At 43.5% G+C, this 26,263-nt stretch overlaps 1 protein-coding gene across 1 annotated transcript in view; it reads left to right on the top strand.

Annotated features, from left to right (window-relative positions):
• Window positions 1-26,263, top strand: part of KRTCAP3 (keratinocyte associated protein 3) — a 371,008-nt gene that overhangs the window by 259,939 nt on the left and 84,806 nt on the right. Inside the window, exon 5 of the mRNA XM_044060398.1 lies at window positions 13,979-14,113. Within this exon, the coding sequence (XP_043916333.1) occupies window positions 13,979-14,113 (135 nt within the window). The remainder of the gene's footprint in view (window positions 1-13,978; window positions 14,114-26,263) is intronic.

The following is a 26,263-nucleotide window of genomic DNA, read 5'->3' as shown; positions in this document are numbered from 1 at the left end:
CCCTGCACCAGTAAAGCCAGACAGGTACTACAGGGTCCCTGACTCTCATAAATTCCTTTACAGAAACCCTGCTGCAGACCCAGAAACAATTTCTCAAGGTCCTAAAGGGGTTAAAGCTTCCACTGCAAAAAATCCTGTCCCCTCAGATAGGGATTCCAGAGCTCTCGACAGATGGGAGAAAAAAGTTTACACTTCTGCAACTTTAGCTGTAAGAGCAGTTTCACATATTTAAATATCAACCGTTATCTCATGTCATTGTTAAAGCAGAAAATGGTTACAAATACAGAAGTCCAGACAATAAAGAAATACAGGAATTATTGCATGCAGTTGAACAAGTGGGAAAGTGTACTCTGCAGTGTGGTTTTGTTTCATTAGAGGCTTCTTGTAGAGCCGCAGTTACAGGCTCAGTTATTCGAAGACATGCTTGGTTGAAGAACAAAGTTTACCTGACCATGTTAAGGTAATGTTATTGGATGCACCTCTACAGCATGATACTTTATTTGGTGTTAAGGCAGAAGAGGTGTTAAAGAAAATGGAGAATAAAGCAAAGTCAATGCAAACGGTGAAAGATTTCTTACAGGTTCAGCCACCTAGATTTAGCAGAAACTGGCCTTCAAAAATCTGGTCCTTTCCAGTGTCAGGCCACAAAGAGGCAGATACAGATGCCCAAGAGGCAGATCTCAGCCCCAAGGTACCTACAGACATAGGCAATGGGGACCTTCAACCCCCAAAGGAGGAGAAGACAAATCACAACCCTACAGGAAACAAACACAATGACTTTCCTCTGCAAATGCCAAGCTCTTACCAGTTGATAGCACCCCTAGGGGGAAAACTAGCACTTTTCTCAAACAATTGGCACATGATCACCCAAGACCAATGGGTGCTGAACATAGTTTCTCAGGGGTACAGGTTCCACTTCCACACACTTCCAAAACTAAAAGGCATGCCAAACCTGCCACAAAACCAATGGACAGAGGCACAAAAACAGATTGCTTCTCTTATAGAAATGGGAGCTATTTAAAAAAGTTCCACAAGAACAGGGACAAGGATTTTACTCAAGACTTTTCTTAGTACCCAGAAAAGACAAGGCCTGGAGGCCAATACTCGACCTGTCAATTTTAAATACTTTCCTGGATGTACCAAATCTCAAAATGTTAACACTACAACAACTCCTGCCCATGCTGGACAAGGAGGCTTGGTTAGTTACTTTGGCTCTCAAGGAGGCATACCTGCACGTCCCAATCAGACAATTGTGCAGAAGATACCTCAGACTTATAGCAAGTTCAATGCATTACCAATTCTCTGCATTGCCCTTTGGCTTATCTACTGCGCCCATGGTCTTCACAAAATGCCTGGCTCCAGTAATTGCGTTTTGCAGACAAAAAATAATTCAAATATATCCCTACTTGGACGACTACCTTATTCAAGCAGAGAGCAAGGACATTCTTCTAAAGCACCTGGCATTTGTAAAAAAAAAGTTACTAATTTGCCTAGGGTACACAGTAAACGAAAGAAATCAAAGCTAGTACCCTCTCAAGAGATAATATTCCTGGGTGCAAGCTTAAATACAACTGTCCAGATGGCTTATCTCACGCCAGACAAAGGCAACTGACTCGTTGCTTTCAAATGATGGCAAAAAAGACCCAGCTCCCTGCAAGAAAAATTCTGCAGGCCCTGGGTTTTATGGCATCCTGCATACTACTAATTCCATATGCAAAGTTGCATATGAGGAAACTACAATAGTATCTAAAAAATGTTTGGACTCAGCATTGTCAAAGCCTAGAGACAATCATAACATTAATCCCCTGCTTACAACAGGAGTTTCGATGGTGGTCCCAGGCCTGTCACCACAAGGGACAGCCTTTCACTTTACCTACAGCCAGGCCGACAATAACAACGGATGCATCGGATTATGCCTGGGGAGCACATATGGCAGGAAAATGTATTCAGGGCACGTTGCCCAGGGAGCAAATGCATCTTCACATCAATCAAAATGAGATGCTAGCTGTACAAAATGCTCTGACAGCCTTCAAGGGCCTAATGCACCCAGGACAACTACTGGTAGAAGGACAATACCATAGTTATGTGGTACATAAACAAGCAAGGGGGCACACATTCCTACCCCCTTTGCAGACAAGCCAGGACTTTGTGGAATGCAGCACTGACCTACCAGGTACATCTGCAAGCACAATTCCTGCCAGGAACAAAAAATATACTGGCAGACTAAGCAGAAATCTCATGGATCCTCACGAATGGAAGCTAAATCCACAAGTGTTCAACATAACGGAGTGGGGACGCCCAGACACAGATCTATTTGCCTCCCCTCACAATTGCCAATTGCAGACATTTTGCACAAGGACTTATCGCTCTCAAGCATGGAAAGTGGATTCTCTGTCATTCAGCTGGAAAAACCTGACAGTCTATGCCTTCCCTCTGATACCTCTTCTCACCAAAGTACTTCTAAAAGTCAGACGAGAGGGCAAAAATGATCTTAATTGCATCAGACTGGCCACCCCAGCACTGGTATCCAATACTAAAAACTCTGACTCAGGACACACTTTGGCCTCTTCCTCTAATCCCGCATCTTCTGACACAGCAAAACTATCAGATTCTGCGCAGTCAGCTCACTACCTTACACCTGTCAGCATGGTGAATAATGTAGCCACTCAGACTGCAACTCTCTAAAGCTGTAATGGATGTAATTTTGGAAGCCAGGAGGCCCAGCACTAGGAAATCTTGTGCAGAAAAATGGAAAAGATTCTGTGCTTGGAACCAGGCACAAGGACTCGACCCACTGGTCCCTAATATACCTCAGATTTTACAATACTTGTTGGACAAAGGCCTATCTTTTTCATCTATTAAAATCCATGTTTCTGCCGATGTTCTTCATCTCACATTGCTGCAGTCCTTACACTTGGGTAGTCCGCTGTCCTCGGTCGGCCCGAATATCAAAGTATAAGGCTGACGTCGGTCAAGGCGCATTTGACTGACATCAGGACGTCAGGGTACAAATGCGCATGACCGACGTCATATCCTCAGTCTTTTTTGCCGTATGGTCCGATGCAGAAGCAGCGTTGCAAGTGCCGGTTGGCGTTCTGAAATTGTTCGATTTCGGAGTTTCAGACAGAGTCAAAGTTGGCTAAGTACCCGTTAGAATATTTTAGTTTTTCTTGCCTCAGTGGTTTACCGGATGTCAGAAAAAGTGAATAATTGTATTTCTTGTGGAAACAGATACCATAGAGACTACCATACTTTGTGTATTCCTTGCTTAGGGCCTGAGCACGACGTTGTTGGGTGTCGCTCTTGTGCTAGATTCAATAAGCGCACTATTAAGAGAAGATTAGATTGTGCCAGGTTAGTCTTTGGGAAGCGGTGCAATTATAAAATGCCGTCGGATGCTCCGACGCCCGCTTCTTCGAAGAAGCGCAAGGACTAAGCAGTTAAACCTAGGCTAGAGGAACCGTCAGTACCGGACGCCGGTTCTTTGGAGGTGTCGGTGGAGCCGGTGGTTCCACGGAGGTTTCTTTGGGATCCCAGGGAGAGACTTTGTTATTGCAGGATGTGGCCTCTCAGGAGGCAGGCCAGGCTGATGGGGCTTCTCAGGTTACTATTCTCCCCTCCCTGCCTAGGGTGGTTAGGCCCTCTCCTTCTGTTTCCAAGGCTTCTCCCAGAGGCAGGCCAGGTTTAGCTTCAGTTGGTGTTACCCCTAGCTCTTCAGGAACTGTGCCCAAGAAGCATATGCTTAAAATGGCAGAAGATTTGATTACTTTGATTAGGGGTTCTATGCCCCCTCCTGATAAGAGGCCTAGGGTGGAGCCTGAGCTAGGGAGTTTTGAGCAAGCTTCAGATGTTTCAGAGTCTTCGGCTGAAGACTTGCAGGAGTACTCTCCTTATTCTGATTCTGATGTGGATGATTCTACTCCTTCTGCTTCTCCTCCTGAGGATTTTTCTTTTTCAGAAACTCTTCATTCCATGAGGGAGCATTTTAAGTGGGAAGATCAGGACTTCTCTGACTCCAGGAAAAGGCTTAGGGAATTTTTGTTTGTACCCCAGCATAGGCCTTTGGCTATACCTCCTGTTTTGGATGTAGTGGAAGATGTTTTTACAGAGGCTTCTCTTAATCCTGATTCTTTGCCTCCTGCTCCTGTTAAACCGGATAGGTATTACAGGGTGCCTGAAGCTCATAAGTATCTTTTTAAGAGTCCTAGGGCAGACCCAGAAACTGTTAGCCAGGGGCCTAAAGGTGTTGAGGCTTCTGTTAAGAATCCGGTTCCTGCAGACAAAGAGGCCAGGGCCTTGGATAGATGGGGAAAGAAAGTTTATACTTCTTCCACTCTTGCTATGAGGGCTTTGAATTGCCAGTTTCACATGTTGAAATACCAAAACTATCTCCTTTCACAATTGATGCTCTGGCAGAAGGTATTGATTGTAAAGAGTTGCAAGATTTAGTACATGTTTCTGAACAGGTGGGTAAGCATTCTTTGCAATGTGGTTTTGATGCTGTACAGGCCTCGTCTAGGGTGGCTGCCACTGGGTCAGTTCTTCGCAGGCACGCCTGGCTGAGGGATCAAAATTTATCTGAACATGTTAAAACAAGGATTTTAGATGCTCCTTTGCAATCTGACGTGTTGTTTGGTCCTCCTGTTGAGGCAGTTTTAAAGAAGATGGAGGACAAGGCTAAGTCTATGCAGACTGTTAAAGATTTTTTGCAGGTCCAGCCTCCAAAGTTTAGTAGAAATTGGCCTACTAAGGGGTGGACGTATCCTTCTTATGATTCCCAGTCTATGGGTAGATCTAGACGTGGTAGGGGCAGAGCTCAGGGCTCTTTCAGGCCTAGAACAGGGAGTTCTCCTGCACAGTCTTGGTGAGGGCAGGGGTCAGTCCTTTCGTAAACAGACCCAATGACCTACCTTTTCAGCTGCCAGAGCCTTCTCGTCTGGCAGCACCTTTGGGAGGAAGGTTGGCACTTTTCAAAGAAAATTGGAGTTTAATTACCCAAGACAGATGGGTATTGGATATCATACACCACGGTTACAGGTTTTATTTCCATACCTTGCCTCCTTTCAAAGGCATGCCAGACGTTCCTCCTCAACAAAGAATAGAGGCTCACAAGCAAGTTTCTCTGTTACTCCAAATAGGGGCCATACAGCCGGTCCCTATGCCAGAAGTGGGCCTAGGATTTTATTCTCGCCTGTTCCTAGTACCAAAGAAGGGGAACACGTGGAGACCAATTTTGGATTTATCTACCCTCAACACTTATCTGTACATTCCCAAGTTCAAAATGTTGACGTTACAGCAGCTTTTACCTCTGCTGGGCAAGGATCATTGGATGGTAACTTTGGATCTCAAGGAGGCTTACCTTCATGTTCCTATCAGACTAAGTTGCAGGAAGTATCTGCGTTTTCGAGCTGGGACTTCTCACTATCAGTTCTCTGCATTGCCCTTTGGCTTATCTACTGCGCCCAGAGTGTTCACGAAAGTTCTGGCTCCAGTGATAGCTTTCTTCAGGCTAAAAGGAATACAGATCTATCCTTATTTGGACGACTGCCTGATTCTGGCTCAAGGAAGGGAAGAGCTTCTTCATCATTTGGAATATGTGATAGCAGTGCTAAGATGCCTAGGGTATTCTGTGAACGAAATAAAGTCCAGTCTAGTACCCTCTCAGGACATGTGCTTTCTGGGTGTGAGACTGAATACAGCATCCCAGATGGCCTTTTTAACCCCGGACAAACAAAAGTCTATCCCTTTATTTCCATCAACTATCTCATCAGTCCGGGCTGACTGCAAGGACAGTCCTTCAAGCCTTAGGGTTCATGGCATCTTGTATTCTGGTGCTTCCCAATGCCAAACTGCATATGAGGAAGCTGCAATGGTATCTCAAAAATGTATGGACACAGCACTGCCAGGATCTGGACACTGTCATTCAAATAATACCTTGCATTCAAAAGGAATTTTTGTGGTGGGCTCAGGAATGTCACCTAAACAAGGGACTCTCTGTGACCCGCCAGAGGCGAGTCAGATTTTAACGACAGATGCCTCAGACAAAGCTTGGGGAGCTCATCTAAATGGAAAGTGGATACAAGACAAGTGGCCTGCCAGACTACAACATCTACATATCAACCTGAAGGAGATGTTAGCAGTCCAGTTTACATTAATAGCTTTCAAGGATTTACTTCTTCCAGGGCAGGTGTTGATTCTAACAGACAACACAACTGTCATGTGGTACATCAACAAGCAAGGGGAACGATTCTTATCCTCTATGCAGGCAAGCAATGATTTTGTGGGAGACTGCTCTCAGTTTACAGCTCAATCTTCAGGCAAGGTTTCTGCCAGGAGCACAGAACTCCTTAGCAGATGTGTTGAGCAGGCAATTATGGATCCCCACGAGTGGAAATTGGATCCTCATGTATTTCAGAAATTGAGAGTGTCATGGGGAACTCCAGACATAGATCTGTTCGCTTCTCCACTAAACCATCAGCTGCCAAAGTTTTGCACAAAAAGGTTTCATCCCACAGCTTGGAGAGTGGATGCTCTTTCTTTCAATTGGAGCGATCTTCATGTGTATGCCTTTCCACCTCTGCCTCTCCTCCCAAAGGTACTTCTAAAGGTCAGACAGGACAAGCCAAGGATGATTTTAATAGCTCCAGATTGGCCTCGACAGCACTGGTACCCATTACTGAGAAGTCTAGTGCGGAAGCCTCCATGGCCTTTGCCTTGATTCCACACCTGTTGTCACAGGAGGACAGCCATTTGCTCAATGTCAAGCTTCACTCTCTGCACCTAACAGCCTGGCATATTCTGTTTTGAACCATAGTGGGCCTCCACTTCCTCAGCAAGTTTTGAATGTTATTTTGGAAGCTAGAAGGCCTAGTACAAGGAAAGTGTACGCAGATAAATGGAAGAGATTTTTATTTTGGAGTGCAGCAAAAGATTTTGATGTTTGAGCCTAATTTGAGTGTGGCTCTTCAATATCTTACTGAGTTACTAGACAAAGGTTTGTCTTTCTCTTCTATTAAGGTTCATGCTGCAGCAATTTCGGCTCACTATGATTGTGACCCACCATTGTTTTCTCATCCTTTGTTCAAGCAATTTCTTAGAGGGGCAAAGAATATAAGACCCCCACGAAGAGCTCCTACTCCTGCTCCTGCTTGGGATCTCAATTTTGTGTTGGAGAAACTCACTCTACAACTTTTGAGCCTGCAGCTACTTCTGAGTTGAAATATTTATCATGGAAGACTGCTTTTTTGTTGGCCATTACCTCTGCAAGAAGGGTTTCTGAATTGCAGGCCCTTATGGCAGTTGAGCCTTTCTTGATTTTCCATAAGGATAGGGTATCTTTACGTACTAATCCTTCCTTTATGCCTAAAGTGGTTTCTAGTGTGGCTTTAAACCAAACTATTCATTTGCCTACTTTTTATGCAAATCCCCAAAATAAAGGGGAAAAGATTTTGCACACTTTAGATGTACACAGGCAGTTGCGATATTATTTGGACAGAACTAAAGGGTTCAGGCAGTCTCAGCAGTTTGTTTCTTTTGCTTTGGGTTCTCAGGGCAAGCCTGTGTCTAAACAAACTATTTCTAAGTGGATTGGGTTTTGCATTGCTTTCTGTTATTCCCATCATGGCAAGGAGATTCCAGCTGGGATTAGGCCTCATTCCACTAGGGCTACTGCCACTTCGACAGCCTTTTTGAGGGGAGTGGCAACCAAGGATATTTTGGAGGCAGCTACTTGGAGTTCAGTGCATACTTTCTCTAGGCATTACCACCTACCTCTTTACTCTAAATCCAGGGCTGGTTTTGCCACTGCTGTTTTGCAGGGCATTTTGGCAGCTCCTGCTTCCTTGTAGTTTGGCCATCCTCCCTTACCTCTGCTTTGGGATTCTACCCAAGTGTAAGGACTGCAGCAATGTGAGATGAAGAACATAGTACAGTTTTGTACCTACCATAAATGTAGATGTTCGAAGATCCACATTGCTGCAGTCCAATTACCTCCCTCCTTCCCTCTGTAGTTAGAGGTGGTTGTGTGGGTTGGGTTGTAAATATTGTGTATATTGTATATATTGTACATATGATTAGTGTTAGGGTGGTTGGTTGGTTGTTTGCTGTCTTTTGGTTTTGACCTTTATGTTTAGGGTCTTCTGACATCTGGGGCAAGAAAAGACTGAGGATATGACGTCGGTCATGCGCATTTGTACCCTGACGTCCTGATGTCAGTCAAATGCGCCTTGACCGACGTCAGCCTTATACTTTGATATTCGGGCCGACCGAGGACAGCGGACTACCCAAGTGTAAGGACTGCAGCAATGTGGATCTTCGAACATCTACATTTATGGTAGGTACAAAACTGTACTTTTCAGCTCATTACAGTGCGGATCCTCCTATTTTCTCACACCCACTACTACGACAGTACCTCAGAGGGGAAAAGAATACAAGAGACAAACAAAGGCAACTGACTCGTTGCTTTCAAATGATGGCAAAAAAGACCCAGCTCCCTGCAAGAAAAATTCTGCAGGCCCTGGGTTTTATGGCATCCTGCATACTACTAATTCCATATGCAAAGTTGCATATGAGGAAACTACAATAGTATCTAAAAAATGTTTGGACTCAGCATTGTCAAAGCCTAGAGACAATCATAACATTAATCCCCTGCTTACAACAGGAGTTTCGATGGTGGTCCCAGGCCTGTCACCACAAGGGACAGCCTTTCACTTTACCTACAGCCAGGCCGACAATAACAACGGATGCATCGGATTATGCCTGGGGAGCACATATGGCAGGAAAATGTATTCAGGGCACGTGGCCCAGGGAGCAAATGCATCTTCACATCAATCAAAATGAGATGCTAGCTGTACAAAATGCTCTGACAGCCTTCAAGGGCCTAATGCACCCAGGACTTCTACTGGTAGAAGGACAATACCATAGTTATGTGGTACATAAACAAGCAAGGGGGCACACATTCCTACCCCCTTTGCAGACAAGCCAGGACTTTGTGGAATGCAGCACTGACCTACCAGGTACATCTGCAAGCACAATTCCTGCCAGGAACAAAAAATATACTGGCAGACTAAGCAGAAATCTCATGGATCCTCACGAATGGAAGCTAAATCCACAAGTGTTCAACATAACTGAGTGGGGACGCCCAGACACAGATCTATTTGCCTCCCCTCACAATTGCCAATTGCAGACATTTTGCACAAGGACTTATCGCTCTCAAGCATGGAAAGTGGATTCTCTGTCATTCAGCTGGAAAAACCTGACAGTCTATGCCTTCCCTCCGATACCTCTTCTCACCAAAGTACTTCTAAAAGTCAGACGAGAGGGCAAAAATGATCTTAATTGCATCAGACTGGCCACCCCGGCACTGGTATCCAATACTAAAAACTCTGACTCAGGACACACTTTGGCCTCTTCCTCTAATCCCTCATCTTCTGACACAGCAAAACTATCAGATTCTGCGCAGTCAGCTCAGTACCTTACACCTGTCAGCATGGTGAATAATGTAGCCACTCAGACTGCAACTCTCTAAAGCTGTAATGGATGTAATTTTGGAAGCCAGGAGGCCCAGCACTAGGAAATCTTGTGCAGAAAAATGGAAAAGATTCTGTGCTTGGAACCAGGCACAAGGACTCGACCCACTGGTCCCTAATATACCTCAGATTTTACAATACTTGTTGGACAAAGGCCTATCTTTTTCATCTATTAAAATCCATGTTTCTGCCGTTTCAGCTCATTACAGTGCGGATCCTCCTATTTTCTCACACCCTCTACTACGACAGTACCTCAGAGGGGAAAAGAATACAAGACCCCCCTAGAAGAGCACCACTACCAACTTGGGACCTCAATTTTGTTTTAGAGAAATTAACACTGCTTCCATTTGAACCAGCCAGCACAGCTGATCTTAAATTTCTGTCATGGAAAACTGCTCTGCTCCTAGCAATAACTTCAGCAAGAAGAGTCCGAGTTACAGGCATTGATGGCTGTAGAACCTTTCCTCATTTTTCATCAAGACAGGGTTTCTCTTGAAACAAACCCCACATTCATGCCAAAGGTGGTCTCCAGTGTAGCCTTAAACCAAACCATTCATTTACCTATTTTCTACCCAAATCCCCAGAATAAAGGGGAGAAACTTGCACGCTTTGGATATACACAGGCAGCTACGATTTTACTTGGACAAAACAAAAGCCTTCAGAAATACTGAGCAACTGTTTGTAGCTTATGCTGCAGGATCACAATGAAAGCCAATTACAAAGCAGACAATCTCCAAATGGATAGGACACTGCATCCGCTTCTGTTATGCACAGCATGGCAAATCTGTGCCTAAGGGCATTGGGCCTCATTCTACCAGAGCAGCAGCCACATCAGCAGCTTTCCTCAGAGGGGTACCAACCAAAGATATTTTAGAAGCTGCAACCTGGAGCTCAGTGCACACTTTCACCAAGCACTACCACCTACCTCTCTACTCCAAATCTAGAGCAGGCTTTGCAACCGCAGTTCTGCAGGGGTTGTTAGCTTCGCCAAATCCAATCTAGACCCAGCCACCCAACCTCAGCTTTGGGATTCTCCCCAAGTTAATGACTGCAACAGTGAAACACGATGAACATGGTACAGTTGTGTACCTACAATAAATGTAGATGGTAGAGTGTATTCACTGTTGCAGTCTAGGTTGCCCACCCACCATCCCCCTCTCTGCTGGGACTATTCTGTACTTCTCTACTCTATACAACCTATGTGGTGTATTTGCTTGTAGATTAAAGATATGTTTATAGTATTCCATGCATTGTTGTTTGGCATACTTGTATCTTTTCAGCCTTCCTTTCTGGGGGCACCTGACATCTGGGGCAAGAAAGTGAAGAAAATGGCATCTGTTGCAATATTTATACCTCTGGCGCATTGACGTCCACGAGGAAGCGACAACTGACGCCGGACCAAGACTTTGGAACTCGGGCCTACTGCGGGTTGCCTGCCGACGGATAACCCAAGTGTAATGACTGCAACAGTGAAATACATGCGAACATCTACATTTATGGGTAGGTACACAACTGTACTTTTTATATCTTCTTGTGTAAGATAATAGAGCTATTGGACCTTTGGAGGTTAATGCCACTTTTGTTTTCCTTGTCTAGCTGACAGGAAGTTAAATAAGTTAGACTCTAAGACAAAGGATGATTTTATTAATTTTCTAAACACTTCTCTAAAGGTGAATATAAAAGAGGAGATGAGAACTCGGTGAAAGCAAGTGTGTGAAGGAGTCTGTACCCAAAAAGCATAAAAATGCAAGCTTTTCCCCAAGCTGCATGGAGGAGGTGTTGGTACTTGCAATCACTCATCACTGGGACATGGAAGTCTGTTAATGTGCTCTCAAGAGTCAAATGTGCAGGCTGCTTGTTAAGTCAGGCAGCCTACACAGATACCTGAGCAGGCAGCAGAGCTGCGTAAAATTATATTGCAAGTCTTTCAGCTTCCTGTAAAAAGACTTGCTATATGTAATCCTAGAGATACCAAAACATTTATTTCCATTTGTTTACCACAAAATCCAACTTGTCCATGCAAAACCCTATTCAGCAGATGCCTAAAACGGAAAACTCCAGTTTACAACCAATTAGACATTCCAGAAGACATTTTAAAGTGCACAGTATAAGTATTCTAGAAACAATTTATAGTGCAAGTAATGTAAATACTGTATAGACTACTGAATCGGAGTATGCAAGGCTGTACATAGTAAAACTGTTTTGAACTGCAAAGAGGTCACAGCAGGTCTATTGGAATTAATATGATGCATAGATTGAAGATATTCGCAGTATATAAAAAAGTTCTATGTTGTGTGTTACATTGTCTTGAAGTAGAGTTTCATGGAAATGTGGGTGAAGTAGGTTCTTGTAGAAAAGACTAGCCAGATGTGGTAGAACAGTGACACAGGCACATTGGGCGACTGTGAGTGTGCAAGTGTTTCTCAGTTTAACAGAGAAAGCGAGTTAGCTTCCAGAGTTTGGCCATGTGATGGCAGTAGAGTGCATCTTTGTGTAAGTTTTTAGATTTGTGCTGATAGTTAAGCGAGTTTCTCAGGTGTATAACTCTCTGGTGAGAGACCTAAGATTGGGCATTTTGAGTACTGGTAAAGAATACAGTGGATGAATTTTAGTTTGGCTCGTTTGAGGTGATTGGTGAAAAACTCCATGCAGTTAAATTTTTAGACTGCAGTTCAGTGGTGTGCACTATTGGGGGAGGGCACTAGCAAATTTTACTACTTTGTAGTCTTGATCTATTCTGTGTAGCTGAGTGGAGTGTAGATTGGTGGTTTTTGGAGCTGCGTAAAGTAGACTAGGGAGAGCCAGCTGATTTTCTGTCATGTTCATTCAGTTGGCTTTTGGCTTTGTAAAAGGCCCCTAGTTTTTTTTTTTTTTTTCGAGTGGTATTAATGATATGTATATCAAACTGAAGATTGTTTAGGGTAACACCTATAAGTATGGAGAGTACTGCAGAATTAGATGGGACAATAGATGAGCTTTGGATTAGAAGAGCATAATTTGTCTTTTTAGCATTCACTGTTAAGTTACATTATTGCAACCAGTGCTCAGCTAATGAGGATAAAGCTTGAGTGACTGAAGCTCATTTAAGGAAGGGGTTGAGCAAATTAGTATAAAATCATTGGCATATGCTGGGTGATGGCAAGAAGGTCCCTGATTTAGTGTGTAAATTATCAGTGAATGTATTTGATAAAAAAAAGGTCCAAGTATAGATCCCTGAGGAATACCTGATTTCACAGAGAAAGTTTGAGTATGTGATTTTCCGTTTGATGCACGTTTTTTTGTTACCAAGGCAGTTTTTGAACCACAGAGCAGTCTTCTTGGAGAGTTGGAGTTCTTTGAGTGGGCGGAAGATGGGCAAATGCTTTAGATGGGTCCAGGAAGGTTACTGAAACTAGCTGGTTATTGTGATGCAAGTTAATGGTGTTTATAAAGGAGAATAAAGTGGTTGCTGCATGATGGCTGTTGTGAACATCTCCAGGTAATTAGAATCTTAAGTAGAGTGCAGTTTACAGGGGCAGAAAAATACAGAAGGAATTCGTATAGAAACGTGTAGTATTTTTGCAGATTTATTGAGTAGAAGAAACTGGAAAGAGAGGTATTGACATTACCAGATCTTTTCATGTAGCCCAAGCTTTTAACCAAAGCTGAAAACTGAAACAGCATAATGCCTAATTAGCCAGTTGGAGCAACTTGCTTGCATCTTTTTTAACCCTATGTTGTATGCTTTGCAACTCCTGCCAAATAAATATTCAATTTCTGAGGTTATCCTACTGTTCTAGTTCCCTATATAATGTGACCTTGGGATTAAAAAGTTTGGGGGACACAGCCCTACACATGAGGGATGCAAGGGGGGTGGTTCACACTTCTCCCCTCAACAGTATTTTTATAGCATAGCATTTATGTGAGTAGGTCTGGACTAGAGTTGTACCAGTGTGGCAGTTTTTCTTTTTTTTTTTTTTGAGCTTTGGTTAGGTCTTGTAATTCTAGACTATATTTGAAATTAAGGTTGAAGTGAATGTCAATAAGTTTTAGTAGCTTTTCTGACCCTTTGATGGGGAGTTGATTTTTATTTATCGTTTTTTTCAGTGACATCCCCTTATTCTCATTTTAAAATATTAGTACTCTTAATTTCAATAAAAAAATAAGCTTTGCATATGTAAAGCCAGGAGTTTCTACTTTACTCCAGACTTGCCAAGCCCGTAGTCCTTATCTCAAGGGACAGATTGAGGGTATAATGCATGCAGTACACCCTCACCCCCCCATACACTAGTGTGTCAGTAGTAACAGTATAATGTGTTACTTGCGTTGCTGCTGTTCTGTACTTAATTACTGCATTTCTCCTTTGCTTAAAAATGGTTAGCCATACCAAGCAGATAAATTTGAATACGTATATAAGCTGCACATCTTGTTTTAAGTTGCACATTTTGTTTCAAACTTTTGTTTCTTTGTAGGATACAACATTGGCACTGTGGTTTCCTTCCATGGTCATGGCTGCTGTTGAGGCAGCTTTATCTGTTTGGTGCTTAGTGGTGTCTCTGACCCTCCGTGGAATTGGTCCATGTGGCCAGCGCTATCTCAGAGAGAAGGTATGCAGTTCATTTGCTTAAATATTTCATTGTAGAAATGAAGTTTTACAAGCTGTGGTTCAGCATGTTTTGTACTTTTTTCCTTTGTTCTCTTTTTCACTTTATGAAGCTCTGTGACCTAGTTCTGGCACTTGGGTATGTGTGCTAGAAAGACCAGGTAGAACAATTTCCTACATTCAACTCTTCATCCATTACTTTCACTTCCCCAGCATTGCACATCTCCTTTACTTTACTTTGGTCACTGGGTGAGTGGACTGACACAAGACTTTTTTTAGACAAGACCTGGGACAGAAGTACAGTACTGGTAACCGTAAAAAACTATTAATCTGTGCACTGAAGGAAGTGCAGTACTTGTACAAAAAGCACATTTATGTGAAACCCGTTGCTTAAAATATCTACCAAGTTATGGATGCAATACATGTATAAAATGTGCAATAGACAATTACCCTAAGTATTTGTAGTGAGTAAAGATTGCAAAGATGGTCTAAAACACATACAGTAATTGATATCCTGCTGATGCTGAAATAACTTCATTTAAGGTCATATAGAAGTATTTAATTTCAGATTTCATTTGGGAGTACATTTCAAATTACATGGAAAGTTTGGAAAAGGATGGCTCTGGATATTGAGTACATAAGAGGGCCCAGCAGAATTAATTAGGCAATCTGAAGAAGATGTGAACTACAATATTTGCTAAAGCAGAGCAGTAATGCAAGTGAAAAAGCTTACATTTTAATGAGTTAAGAAGTAGGGTGGCTCTTCCTGTTGTACGTTGGTTGTATTTGGTGATTTGGAGTAGATGTAAAGTAGCAGATTTTGTTTACACTTATAAGAAATAAGTATTAATTTTTTTTCCCTGGAAGTGCTTTTTCCTCTACATGTGTAAACCATTAAGACCCCGCCCAATTAGACGCTGTCCACTTATTCCCCTGTACTAGGGGATTATCTCATTACCTTATGGGCACGAGCTGTCTGGAGGAGTTATACAGGCAGTCTTGAATGCTGCTAGAGTCTTTGCTGGCATTTCAGCAGTGATGGCATTAATATGATCTGACTTAACCCCTTTGACAGGGAGCCAAGCTGTTTGCATCACCATGGGGCCAACAGTGCCTTCCCTCCTATGAGTGCATGTTCCTGTACACTTGTTAATAAAAGCTACTGCCATGCAGTGTGCTGAAAGCTTATACCCAGGATGCTTGCCACAGTGCTACCTCTTTTCCGAGGGATTTTAGCTGTATGCATCCTGCTGTGGCCTTTCATGTATATTGAGTTAAGCATCAGAGCCATTAATCAAACTCCAGCTGCTTGGGGCACAAAGGCTTTACCTTTATACTCTGCCGGAACTGGCATTGCATTCAGAGTTAGTAGGTGTCACTGGTCATACATATTCTAGTTTAGGCATTAAGAGTTTTAGTCCAGTAACTTTTATGGCTTCATGTTGTAGGAAGCTGCCTAATTTGGAAGATAGATTAAGGTTAGAAAGCACACTGTTGTCAGTAGTATAGAGTTCTAGAGATAGTTTAATGCCTTCCTATTTAGGTATCGGATGATCATTGAGATTATTTTGGTTTTGATGGTAATACTTAAATCTTTGGATGATGCGAAAAGAGCATGGAAGTTTATGCTCATTTAATGATTTTTTTTTTTTCAAAGTAGCCATTGGCAGAGTTGATTAAAGTTTTTCTCTAGCTCTTTCAGTACCTGTTAAATGTTTGTCTGCTGTAATAACTGCATAAAATGTATGATGGCCATTGAAAACATTAGTACTAATTCATCAGTAGAAAACTGGATGGAACCAAACGAACATCCTATGCTAAATGTGAGAAAACCAGTTTGGTATTGGCACACCTCTTCTTACCAATTTCTAGTCTTCCCTTAAATCCAAGCTGGACTTGTGCTATAACAAAACTATAAAATTCGTGACCAGTTGAAAGTATCCATCCCACCATTGTACCACACTACACCTACTAAACTGGCTAGACCTCGCATACTGCCCAACATATCTACAGTTAACTACAGCATGTAAACTTGTATTCAAACCTTCAGGCTCTCCTTCCCTTTCTTCCCTGTTTACTCAGTACAATTGAAATAGACCTCTTGGATCCAATGGGCAACTTCTCCTGAACATAAAAAGTCAGATGCTCTACTCCTTTACCATTTACAAACTATGGAACGCTCTGCTATCATTTCTCAGGACAACCAGCAATTCTGCCCTCTATTATATATAATAAAAAAAATCCTTTAAATAATACCTCTCTTCCCAAAGGCTGCGTACCTGTACCACATCCACACTTCCTAAAACTTTGATAATACACCAAATCGACAAAAAACATTTCTCTTTAAATTCTATCTCCACTATCCTGTTCCCTCCTTTAGCTCCTGTCTCCATCTGTTCATACTAACCCCTTGTAAACTTTGCATTTCTCTACAGATAACAATATATTTTTTCTATTTATGTAAGCACATTAGTTCAAAACGTGAATAAATTGATACTATATGTATTGCTGTATTATGTTTAGTCAGTCTATTTGTAGTATTGATCATTGCATGTATGTATTAATTTGTTGTATAATTCATTGTGGATCTTTTCTCCCCCAGGCCTCCACTGAAAATGGGCTCATATTGGCCCAGTGGACCATCCCGATAAACAAATGCAAATAAATATCTGACTTACTGTGATGGGTGTGTGCCGCAGTTGTGGGGACCTAGTACTAGGTCATTTTCTTCTTGCAATTCTGGCTTCCTGAGCTATAATGCTACCCCTAGTATATCTAAATGAATACAATAGACTCATTTGCTGTCTTCATTAAAGCTTTATTTCCATCTTCTTCTTTCAGCTGTTCCCGTTGGGGGTCGCCACAGCAGATCAACTGTTTCCATTTCTTCCTGTCCTCTTCATCTTGCTCTGTCACACCAACCACCTGCATGTCCTCTCTCACCACATCCATAAACCTTATCTTAGGTCTTCCTCTTTTCCTGTTACCTGGCAGCTTCATCCTTAGCATCTTTTTCCCAATATACTCTGCATCCCTCCTCAGCACATGTCCAAACAAATGTAATCTTGCCTCTGGCTTGTCTCCAAACCTTCCAACCTGGGCTGACCCTCTAATGTACTTATTCCTAATCCTGTCCCTCCTAGTCACACCCAGTGCAAATCTTAACATTTTCAACTCTGCCACGTCAAGCTCTGACTCCTGCCTTTTTGTCAGTGTCACAGTCTCCAACCCATATAACATAGCTGGTCTCACTACCCTCTTGTAGACCTTCCCTTTCACTCTTACTGGTACTCGTCTGTCACAAGTCACTCCTGACACTCTTCTCCACCCACTCCATCCTGCCTGTACTCCCTTCTTCACCTCTCTTCCACACTCACCATTACTCTGAACTGTTGATCCCAAGTACTTAAACTCATTCACCTTCGCCACCTCTACTCCCTGCATCCTCACCATTCCTCTATCCTCCCTCTCATTCACACACATATATTCTGTCTTAGTCCTGCTGACCTTCATTCCTCTTCAATTTAGAGCATATCTCCACCTCTCTAGGGTCTCCTCCACCTGTTCCCTACTCTCACTACAGATCACAATGTCCTCTGCAAACATCATAGTCCATGGGGACTCCTGTCTGATCTCGTCTGTCAACCTGTCATCACCATTGCAAATAAGAAAGGGCTCAGAGCTGATCCTTTATGTAATCCCACCTCCACCTTAAACGCATCTGTCACTCCCACCACAGACCTCACCACTGTCACACTACCCTCTTACATATCCTGTACCACTCTTGCATACTTCTCTGACACTCCCGACTTCCTCCTACAATACCACAACTCCTCTCTAGGCACTTTGTCATATGCTTTCTCTAAATCCACAAAGACATCCTTCTGACCTTCTCTGTACTTCTCCATCAACACTCAGAGCAAACCTCGGATGCCCAAGCCAGTGCATTTCTTTGTGCCGGTCCCAAGCCCGGATAAATGGGGAGGGTTGCATTAGGAAGTGCATCCGGCGTAAAATTTTGCCAAACCATACATGCAGAAAACAGTAAAGCTTTATTTCCATATTAATGAGCATCTTCATATTATAATTACTTCAGAATTGGATCTTTTAAAGCTTTGTGTGCACAACGCTTGTTTTTTCAAAGGGTTTGGGTTTTCATTCATATGTGCATTGTTAATCATTTAATCTGATGATGTTCCTTTCATCCCTCCTCACAGCTGGGTCACAGATCTAACGCTGCCTCATTCTTGCAGACTAGGATTCAAGTCTCGAACTCCTCCCTTCTCTCATAATGCTCTGTTCTTCGTGTTTCACTGTTGCAGTCATTACATTTGGGTTATCTGCCTGCAGGTAGCCCTCAGCTGGCCTGAATACCAGAGTCTTGGATTCCTGCGTTGGATGCTGTCTCCTCTTCCATGACGTCAGGCCGTCAAGGGTATAAAACATGCAGCCGATGCCATTACATCAGTCTTTCTTAACGCGCAGTGCTCGAAGCAGAAGCAGTTCGCAAGTGCTGGTCGTCCGACTCCTGAAATTTTCGTTTTCAAGTTTCAGAACCGAAATTTTGAAAAAAGCTAAGTATCCCATTGGAGATCCGTTTTCTTGCTCTTAAACCAATGTCAGTAAAAGTTAACAATTGTCTTACCTGTGGAAACCAAATACCTCAAAGATTTTCATTTGTACTGCATTCCTTGCTTAGGCCCAGACCACGACGTCCCTCGTCGATTTTGTGCTTTATTCAACCCCCGAACTATTCATCGTCTGTCTATTTTTGTAGCAAATTATTTTGGTACTCTGTTTAACTATCCAGAAATGTCTTCGGTAAGCCATCAGACTACCGATATTCCGAAAAAACATAGACGGACTGCGTAGGTCCAAAACTGCCAATGACTCTTCCGTTAAGCTAGTCTACAGATGTTCTTCATCTCACATTGCTGCAGTCCTTACACTTGGGTAGTCCGCTGTCCTCGGTCGGCCCGAATATCAAAGTATAAGGCTGACGTCGGTCAAGGCGCATTTGACTGACATCAGGACGTCAGGATACAAATGCGCATGACCGACGTCATATCCTCAGTCTTTTTTTGCCGCATGGTCCGATGCAGAAGCAGCGTTGCAAGTGCCGGTTGGCGTTCTGAAATTGTTCGATTTCGGAGTTTCAGACCGAGTCAAAGTTGGCTAAGTACCCCGTTGGGGAATATTTTAGTTTTTCTTGCATCAGTGGTTTACCGGATGTCAGAAAAAGTGAATAATTGTATTTCTTGTGGGAAACAGATACCGCATAGAGACTACCATACTTTGTGTATTCCTTGTTTAGGGCCTGAGCACGACGTTGTTGGGTGTCGCTCTTGTGCTAGATTCAATAAGCGCACTATTAAGAGAAGATTAGATTGTGCCAGGTTAGTCTTGAAGCGGTGCAATTATAAAATGCCGCCGGATGCTCCGGACGCTTCTTCAAGAAGCGCAAGGACAAAGCAGTTAAACCTAGGCTAGAGGAACCGTCAGTACCGGACGCCGGTTCTTTAGAGGTGTCGGTGGAGCCGGTGGTTCCACCGGAGGTTTCTTTGGGATCCCAGGGAGAGACTTTGTTATTGCAGGATGTGGCCTCTCAGGAGGCAGGCCAGGCTGATGGGGCTTCTCAGGTTACTATTCTCCCCTCCCTGCCTAGGGTGGTTAGGCCCTCTCCTTCTGTTTCCAAGGCTTCTCCCAGGGGCAGGCCAGGTTTAGCTTCAGTTGGTGTTACCCCTAGCTCTTCAGGAACTGTGCCCAAGAAGCATATGCTTAAAATGGCAGAAGATTTGATTACTTTGATTAGGGGTTCTATGCCCCCTCCTGATAAGAGACCTAGGGTGGAGCCTGAGCTAGGGAGTTTTGAGCAGGCTTCAGATGTTTCAGAGTCTTCGGCTGAAGACTTGCAGGAGTACTCTCCTTATTCTGATTCTGATGTGGATGATTCTACTCCTTCTGCTTCTCCGCCTGAGGATTTTTCTTTTTCAGAAACTCTTCATTCCATGAGGGAGCATTTTAAGTGGGAAGGTCAGGACTTCTCGGATTCCAGGAAAAGGCTTAGGGAATTTTGTTTTTACCCCAACATAGGCCTTTGGCTATACCTCCTGTTTTGGATGTAGTGGAAGATGTTTTTACAGAGGCTTCTCTTAATCCTGATTCTTTGCCTCCTGCTCCTGTTAAACCGGATAGGTATTACAGGGTGCCTGAAGCTCATAAGTATCTTTTTAAGAGTCCTAGGGCGGACCCAGAAACTGTTAGCCAGGGGCCTAAAGGTGTTAAGGCTTCTGTTGTTAAGAATCCGGTTCCTGCAGACAAAGAGGCCAGGGCCTTGGATAGATGGGGAAAGAAAGTTTATACTTCTTCCACTCTTGCTATGAGGGCTTTGAATTGCCAGTTTCACATGTTGAAATACCAAAACTATCTCCTTTCACAATTGAAGTCTAAGGTTGATGCTCTGGCAGAAGGTATTGATTGTAAAGAGTTGCAAGATTTAGTACATGTTTCTGAACAGGTTGGTAAGCATTCTTTGCAATGTGGTTTTGATGCTGTACAGGCCTCGTCTAGGGTGGCTGCCACTGGGTCAGTTCTTCGCAGGCACGCCTGGCTGAGGGATCAAAATTTATCTGAACATGTTAAAACAAGGATTTTAGATGCTCCTTTACAATCTGACGTGTTGTTTGGTCCTCCTGTTGAGGCAGTTTTAAAGAAAATGGAAGACAAGGCTAAGTCTATGCAGACTGTTAAAGATTTTTTGCAGGTCCAGCCTCCTAAGTTTAGTAGAAATTGGCCTACTAAGGGGTGGACGTATCCTTCTTATGATTCCCAGTCTAGGGGTAGATCTAGACGTGGTAGGGGCAGAGCTCAGGGCTCTTTCAGGCCTAGAACAGGGAGTTCTCCTGCACAGTCTTCGGGTGAGGGCAGGGGTCAGTCCTTTCGTAAACAGACCCAATGACCTACCTTTTCAGCTGCCAGAGCCTTCTCGTCTGGCAGCACCTTTGGGAGGAAGATTGGCACTTTTCAAAGAAAATTGGAGTTTAATTACCCAAGACAGATGGGTATTGGATATCATACACCACGGTTACAGGTTTTATTTCCATACCTTGCCTCCTTTCAAAGGCATGCCAGACGTTCCTCCTCAACAAAGAATAGAGGCTCACAAGCAAGTTTCTCTGTTACTCCAAATAGGGGCCATACAGCCGGTCCCTATGCCAGAAGTGGGCCTAGGATTTTATTCTCGCCTGTTCCTAGTACCAAAGAAGGGGAACACGTGGAGACCAATTTTGGATTTATCTACCCTCAACACTTATCTGGACATTCCCAAGTTCAAAATGTTGACGTTACAGCAGCTTTTACCTCTGCTGGGCAAAGATCATTGGATGGTAACTTTGGATCTCAAGGAGGCTTACCTTCATGTTCCTATCAGACTAAGTTGCAGGAAGTATCTGCGTTTTCGAGCTGGGACTTCTCACTATCAGTTCTCTGCATTGCCCTTTGGCTTATCTACTGCGCCCAGAGTGTTCACGAAAGTTCTGGCTCCAGTGATAGCCTTCTTCAGGCTAAAAGGAATACAGATCTATCCTTATTTGGACGACTGCCTGATTCTGGCTCAAGGAAGGGAAGAGCTTCTTCATCATTTGGAATGTGTGATAGCAGTGCTAAGATGCCTGGGGTATTCTGTGAATGAAATAAAGTCCAGTCTAGTACCCTCTCAGGACATGTGCTTTCTGGGTGTGAGACTGAATACAGCTTCCCAGATGGCCTTTTTAACCCCGGACAAACAAAAGAGTCTATCCCTTTACTTCCATCAACTATCTCTTCAGTCCGGGCTGACTGCAAGGACAGTCCTTCAAGCCTTAGTGTTCATGGCATCTTGTATTCTGGTGCTTCCCAATGCCAAACTGCATATGAGGAAGCTGCAATGGTATCTCAAAAATGTATGGACACAGCACTGCCAGGATCTGGACACTGTCATTCAAATAATACCTTGCATTCAAAAGGAATTTTTGTGGTGGGCTCAGGAATGTCACCTAAACAAGGGACTCTCTGTGACTCGGCCAGAGGCGAGTCAGATTTTAACGACAGATGCCTCAGACAAAGCTTGGGGAGCTCATCTAAATGGAAAGTGGATACAAGACAAGTGGCCTGCCAGACTACAACATCTACATATCAACCTGAAGGAGATGTTAGCAGTCCAGTTTGCATTAATAGCTTTCAAGGAGTTACTTCTTCCAGGGCAGGTGTTGATTCTAACAGACAACACAACTGTCATGTGGTACATCAACAAGCAAGGGGAACGATTCTTATCCTCTATGCAGGCAAGCAATGATTTTGTGGGAGACTGCTCTCAGTTTACAGCTCAATCTTCAAGCAAGGTTTCTGCCAGGAGCACAGAACTCCTTAGCAGATGTGTTGAGCAGACGAATTATGGATCCCCACGAGTGGAAATTGGATCCTCATGTATTTCAGAAATTGACAGTGTCATGGGGAACTCCAGACATAGATCTGTTCGCTTCTCCACTAAACCATCAGCTGCCAAAGTTTTGCACAAAAAGGTTTCATCCCACAGCTTGGAGAGTAGATGCTCTTTCTTTCAATTGGAGCAATCTTCATGTGTATGCCTTTCCACCTCTGCCTCTCCTCCCAAAGGTACTTCTAAAGGTCAGACAGGACAAGCCAAGGATGATTTTAATAGCTCCAGATTGGCCTCGACAGCACTGGTACCCATTACTGAGAAGTCTAGTACGGAAGCCTCCATGGCCTTTGCCTTTGATTCCACACCTGTTGTCACAGGAGGACAGCCATTTGCTCAGTGTCAAGCTTCATTCTCTGCACCTAACAGCCTGGCATATTCTGTTTTGAACCATAGTGGGCCTTCACTTCCTCAGCAAGTTTTGAATGTTATTTTGGAAGCTAGAAGGCCTAGTACAAGGAAAGTGTACGCGGATAAATGGAAGAGATTTTTATTTTGGAGTGCAGCAAAAGATTTTGATGTTTCTGGGCCTAATTTGAGCGTGGCTCTTCAATATCTTACTGAGTTACTAGACAAAGGTTTGTCTTTCTCTTCTATTAAGGTTCATGCTGCAGCAATTTCGGCTCACTATGATTGTGACCCACCATTGTTTTCTCATCCTTTGTTCAAGCAATTTCTTAGAGGGGCAAAGAATATAAGACCCCACGAAAAGCTCCTGCTCCTGCTTGGGATCTCAATTTTGTGTTGGAGAAACTCGCTCTACAACCTTTTGAGCCTGCAGCTACTTCTGAGTTGAAATATTTATCATGGAAGACTGCTTTTTTGTTGGCCATTACCTCTGCAAGAAGGGTTTCTGAATTGCAGGCCCTTATGGCAGTTGAGCCTTTCTTGATTTTCCATAAGGATAGGGTATCTTTACGTACTAATCCTTCCTTTATGCCTAAAGTGGTTTCTAGTGTGGCTTTAAACCAAGCTATTCATTTGCCTACCTTTTATGCAAATCCCCAAAATAAGGGGGAAAAGATTTTGCACACTTTAGATGTACACAGGCAGTTGCGATATTATTTGAACAGAACTAAAGGGTTCAGGCAGTCTCAGCAGTTGTTTGTTTCTTTTGCTTTGGGTTCTCAGGGCAAGCCTGTGTCAAAACAAACTATTTCTAAGTGGATTGGGTTTTGCATTGCTTTCTGTTATTCCCATCATGGAAGGAGATTCCAGCTGGGATTAGGCCTCATTCCACTAGGGCTACTGCCACTTCTACAGCCTTTTTGAGGGGAGTGGCAACCAAGGATATTTTGGAGGCAGCTACTTGGAGTTCAGTGCATACTTTCTCTAGGCATTATCACCTACCACTTTACTCTAAATCCAGGGCTGGTTTTGCCACTGCTGTTTTGCAGGGCATTTTGGCAGCTCCTGCTTCCTTGTAGTTTGGCCATCCGCCCTTACCTCTGCTTTGGGATTCTACCCAAGTGTAAGGACTGCAGCAATGTGAGATGAAGAACATAGTACAGTTTTGTACCTACCATAAATGTAGATGTTCGAAGATCCACATTGCTGCAGTCCAATTTACCCTCCCTCCTTCCCCTCTGTAGTTAGAGGTGGTTGTGTGGTTTGGGTTGTAAATATTGTGTATATTGTATATATTGTACATATATCTAGTGCAGGGTGGTTGGTTGTTTGTTTGCTGTCTTTTGGTTTTGACCTTTATGTTTAGGGTCTTCTGACATCTGGGGCAAGAAAAGACTGAGGATATGATGTCGGTCATGCGCATTTGTATCCTGACGTCCTGATGTCAGTCAAATGCGCCTTGACCGACGTCAGCCTTATACTTTGATATTCGGGCCGACCGAGGACAGCGGACTACCCAAGTGTAAGGACTGCAGCAATGTGGATCTTCGAACATCTACATTTATGGTAGGTACAAAACTGTACTTTCGCTGGTACTCGGGTGAGGTGCTTTTGCAGCCCCTGATAACAGCTACTTCAGATTTGCAGGCCTCTACTGAGACCCATTCGGAGTCAGGTATGCCGCGAGATGCTTCTTTGACTACGGAACCTGCAGATGTCTCTACCTTGGATGGGTCCGGAGCTGCTGTGCAGGCACCAGCTTCTGATGGTGTCTTCAGGCCTGCAGACTTGCATTTCAAATAGACGCCATCTTCTTCAAGGCCTAAAACTCGACCCACCCCTAGAAAACAGACTTCCAAACTGCATGGTCAGACCCATATGCCTAAACAACAAATAAGAATGGCTGAAAACCTTATTACTTTAATTAGGGGAAGCCAGCCTTCCCCCTCTGAGACCTAGAACTGATTTTCCTTTTGATTCTTCGGATCAGGATTCTGAAAGTTGTTTCTTCTGATTACCAGGATTTGCCCTTGTCTACCTATGAGAATTCTAATGCAGAGGATTCCATTCCCTCTGCTTCCCCTCCAGAAGATTTTTTTTCTTTTCGTGAAACTTTGCACACTCTTGGGGAACATTTCCGCTGGGAAAGCCAGGATTACTCTGACTCCAAAAAGAAGCTTAGGGAATTATTACTCCTCCCTAAACAGAGGTTTTTAGCTATCCCTCCTATCCTGGACATTGTAGATAATGCCTTCTTGAATCTAGCATGGCCCCAGACACTTTACCTCCAGCTCCCAGAAAACCTGACTAGTATTACGGAGTACCTGACTCTCACAAGTTACTCTTCAAGAATCCTACTGCGGACCCAGAGACCATTTCCCAAGGACCTAAAGGCATTAAGACTACTACTGCCAAAAACCCGACCCCCTCTGATAGAGATTCCAGGGCCTTGGACAGATGGGGGTAAGAAGGTATACACTTCTGCTACTTTGGCCATTAGGGCCTTAGACTGTCAGTTTCATATGTTTAAGTAGTCCCATAATATGCTGCTGATACTTTAACAGAAAATGATGTTGATTCCTGACTGTGCTGAACATAAAGAATTACAGGATTTAATGCATTCTGCTGAACTAGTTGGTAAACATACTTTGCAATGTGGTTTTGACTCTTTAGAAGCATCTTGCAGGGCTGCTGTCACTGGGTCTGTACTTAGAAGGCATGCATGGCTTAAGGAACAAAACTTGCCAGATCATGTTAAAGCTGAATTACTGGATGCTCCCTTAAACCAAGACTTGCCTGTTTGACGACAAAGCAGAAGTCCTTAAAAAGATGGAGGGAAAAGGTAAATCTATTCAAACTGTTAAATATTTCCTGCAAGTACAGCCTCCCAGATTTAGTAGGCATTGGCCTTCTAAGAATTGGTCCTTTCCAGTCTCTTCCAGGCCTTCTCAGTCCAAACACAGGAACAGCAGACCACATAGGTTACAGTCTCAAGGTGTACACACAGGCCTAAGCAGTGTGGGGGGGCTCCCACTTCCAAAGATGGAAGTAATAAGACACCCCCTATGGAAAAATGTCACAATGACTTGACCTTAACCCTTCCAAGCCCTGCTCAACTGCCTGCTCCCTTAGGGGGAAAGATCGCCCTGCATGCAAAGAACTGGGAACTCATTACCCAGGACAGATGGGTTTTAAATATAGTTTTCGAAGGATACAGATTCCACTTCCACACCTTACCAACCCCAAACTGTTGACCAGACCTACCCCCAAATCAGTGGGCAGAGGCTCAACAGCAGGTTCTCTCCCTTCTAAGTTTCAGGGCTGTTAAAC

This window comes from Protopterus annectens, chromosome 2.part0 (genome assembly GCF_019279795.1).
Source record: "Protopterus annectens isolate FY-2018-M chromosome 2.part0, PAN1.0, whole genome shotgun sequence".
NCBI lineage: Eukaryota > Metazoa > Chordata > Ceratodontiformes > Protopteridae > Protopterus > Protopterus annectens.
This window is presented reverse-complemented; position numbering and strand designations above follow the sequence as displayed.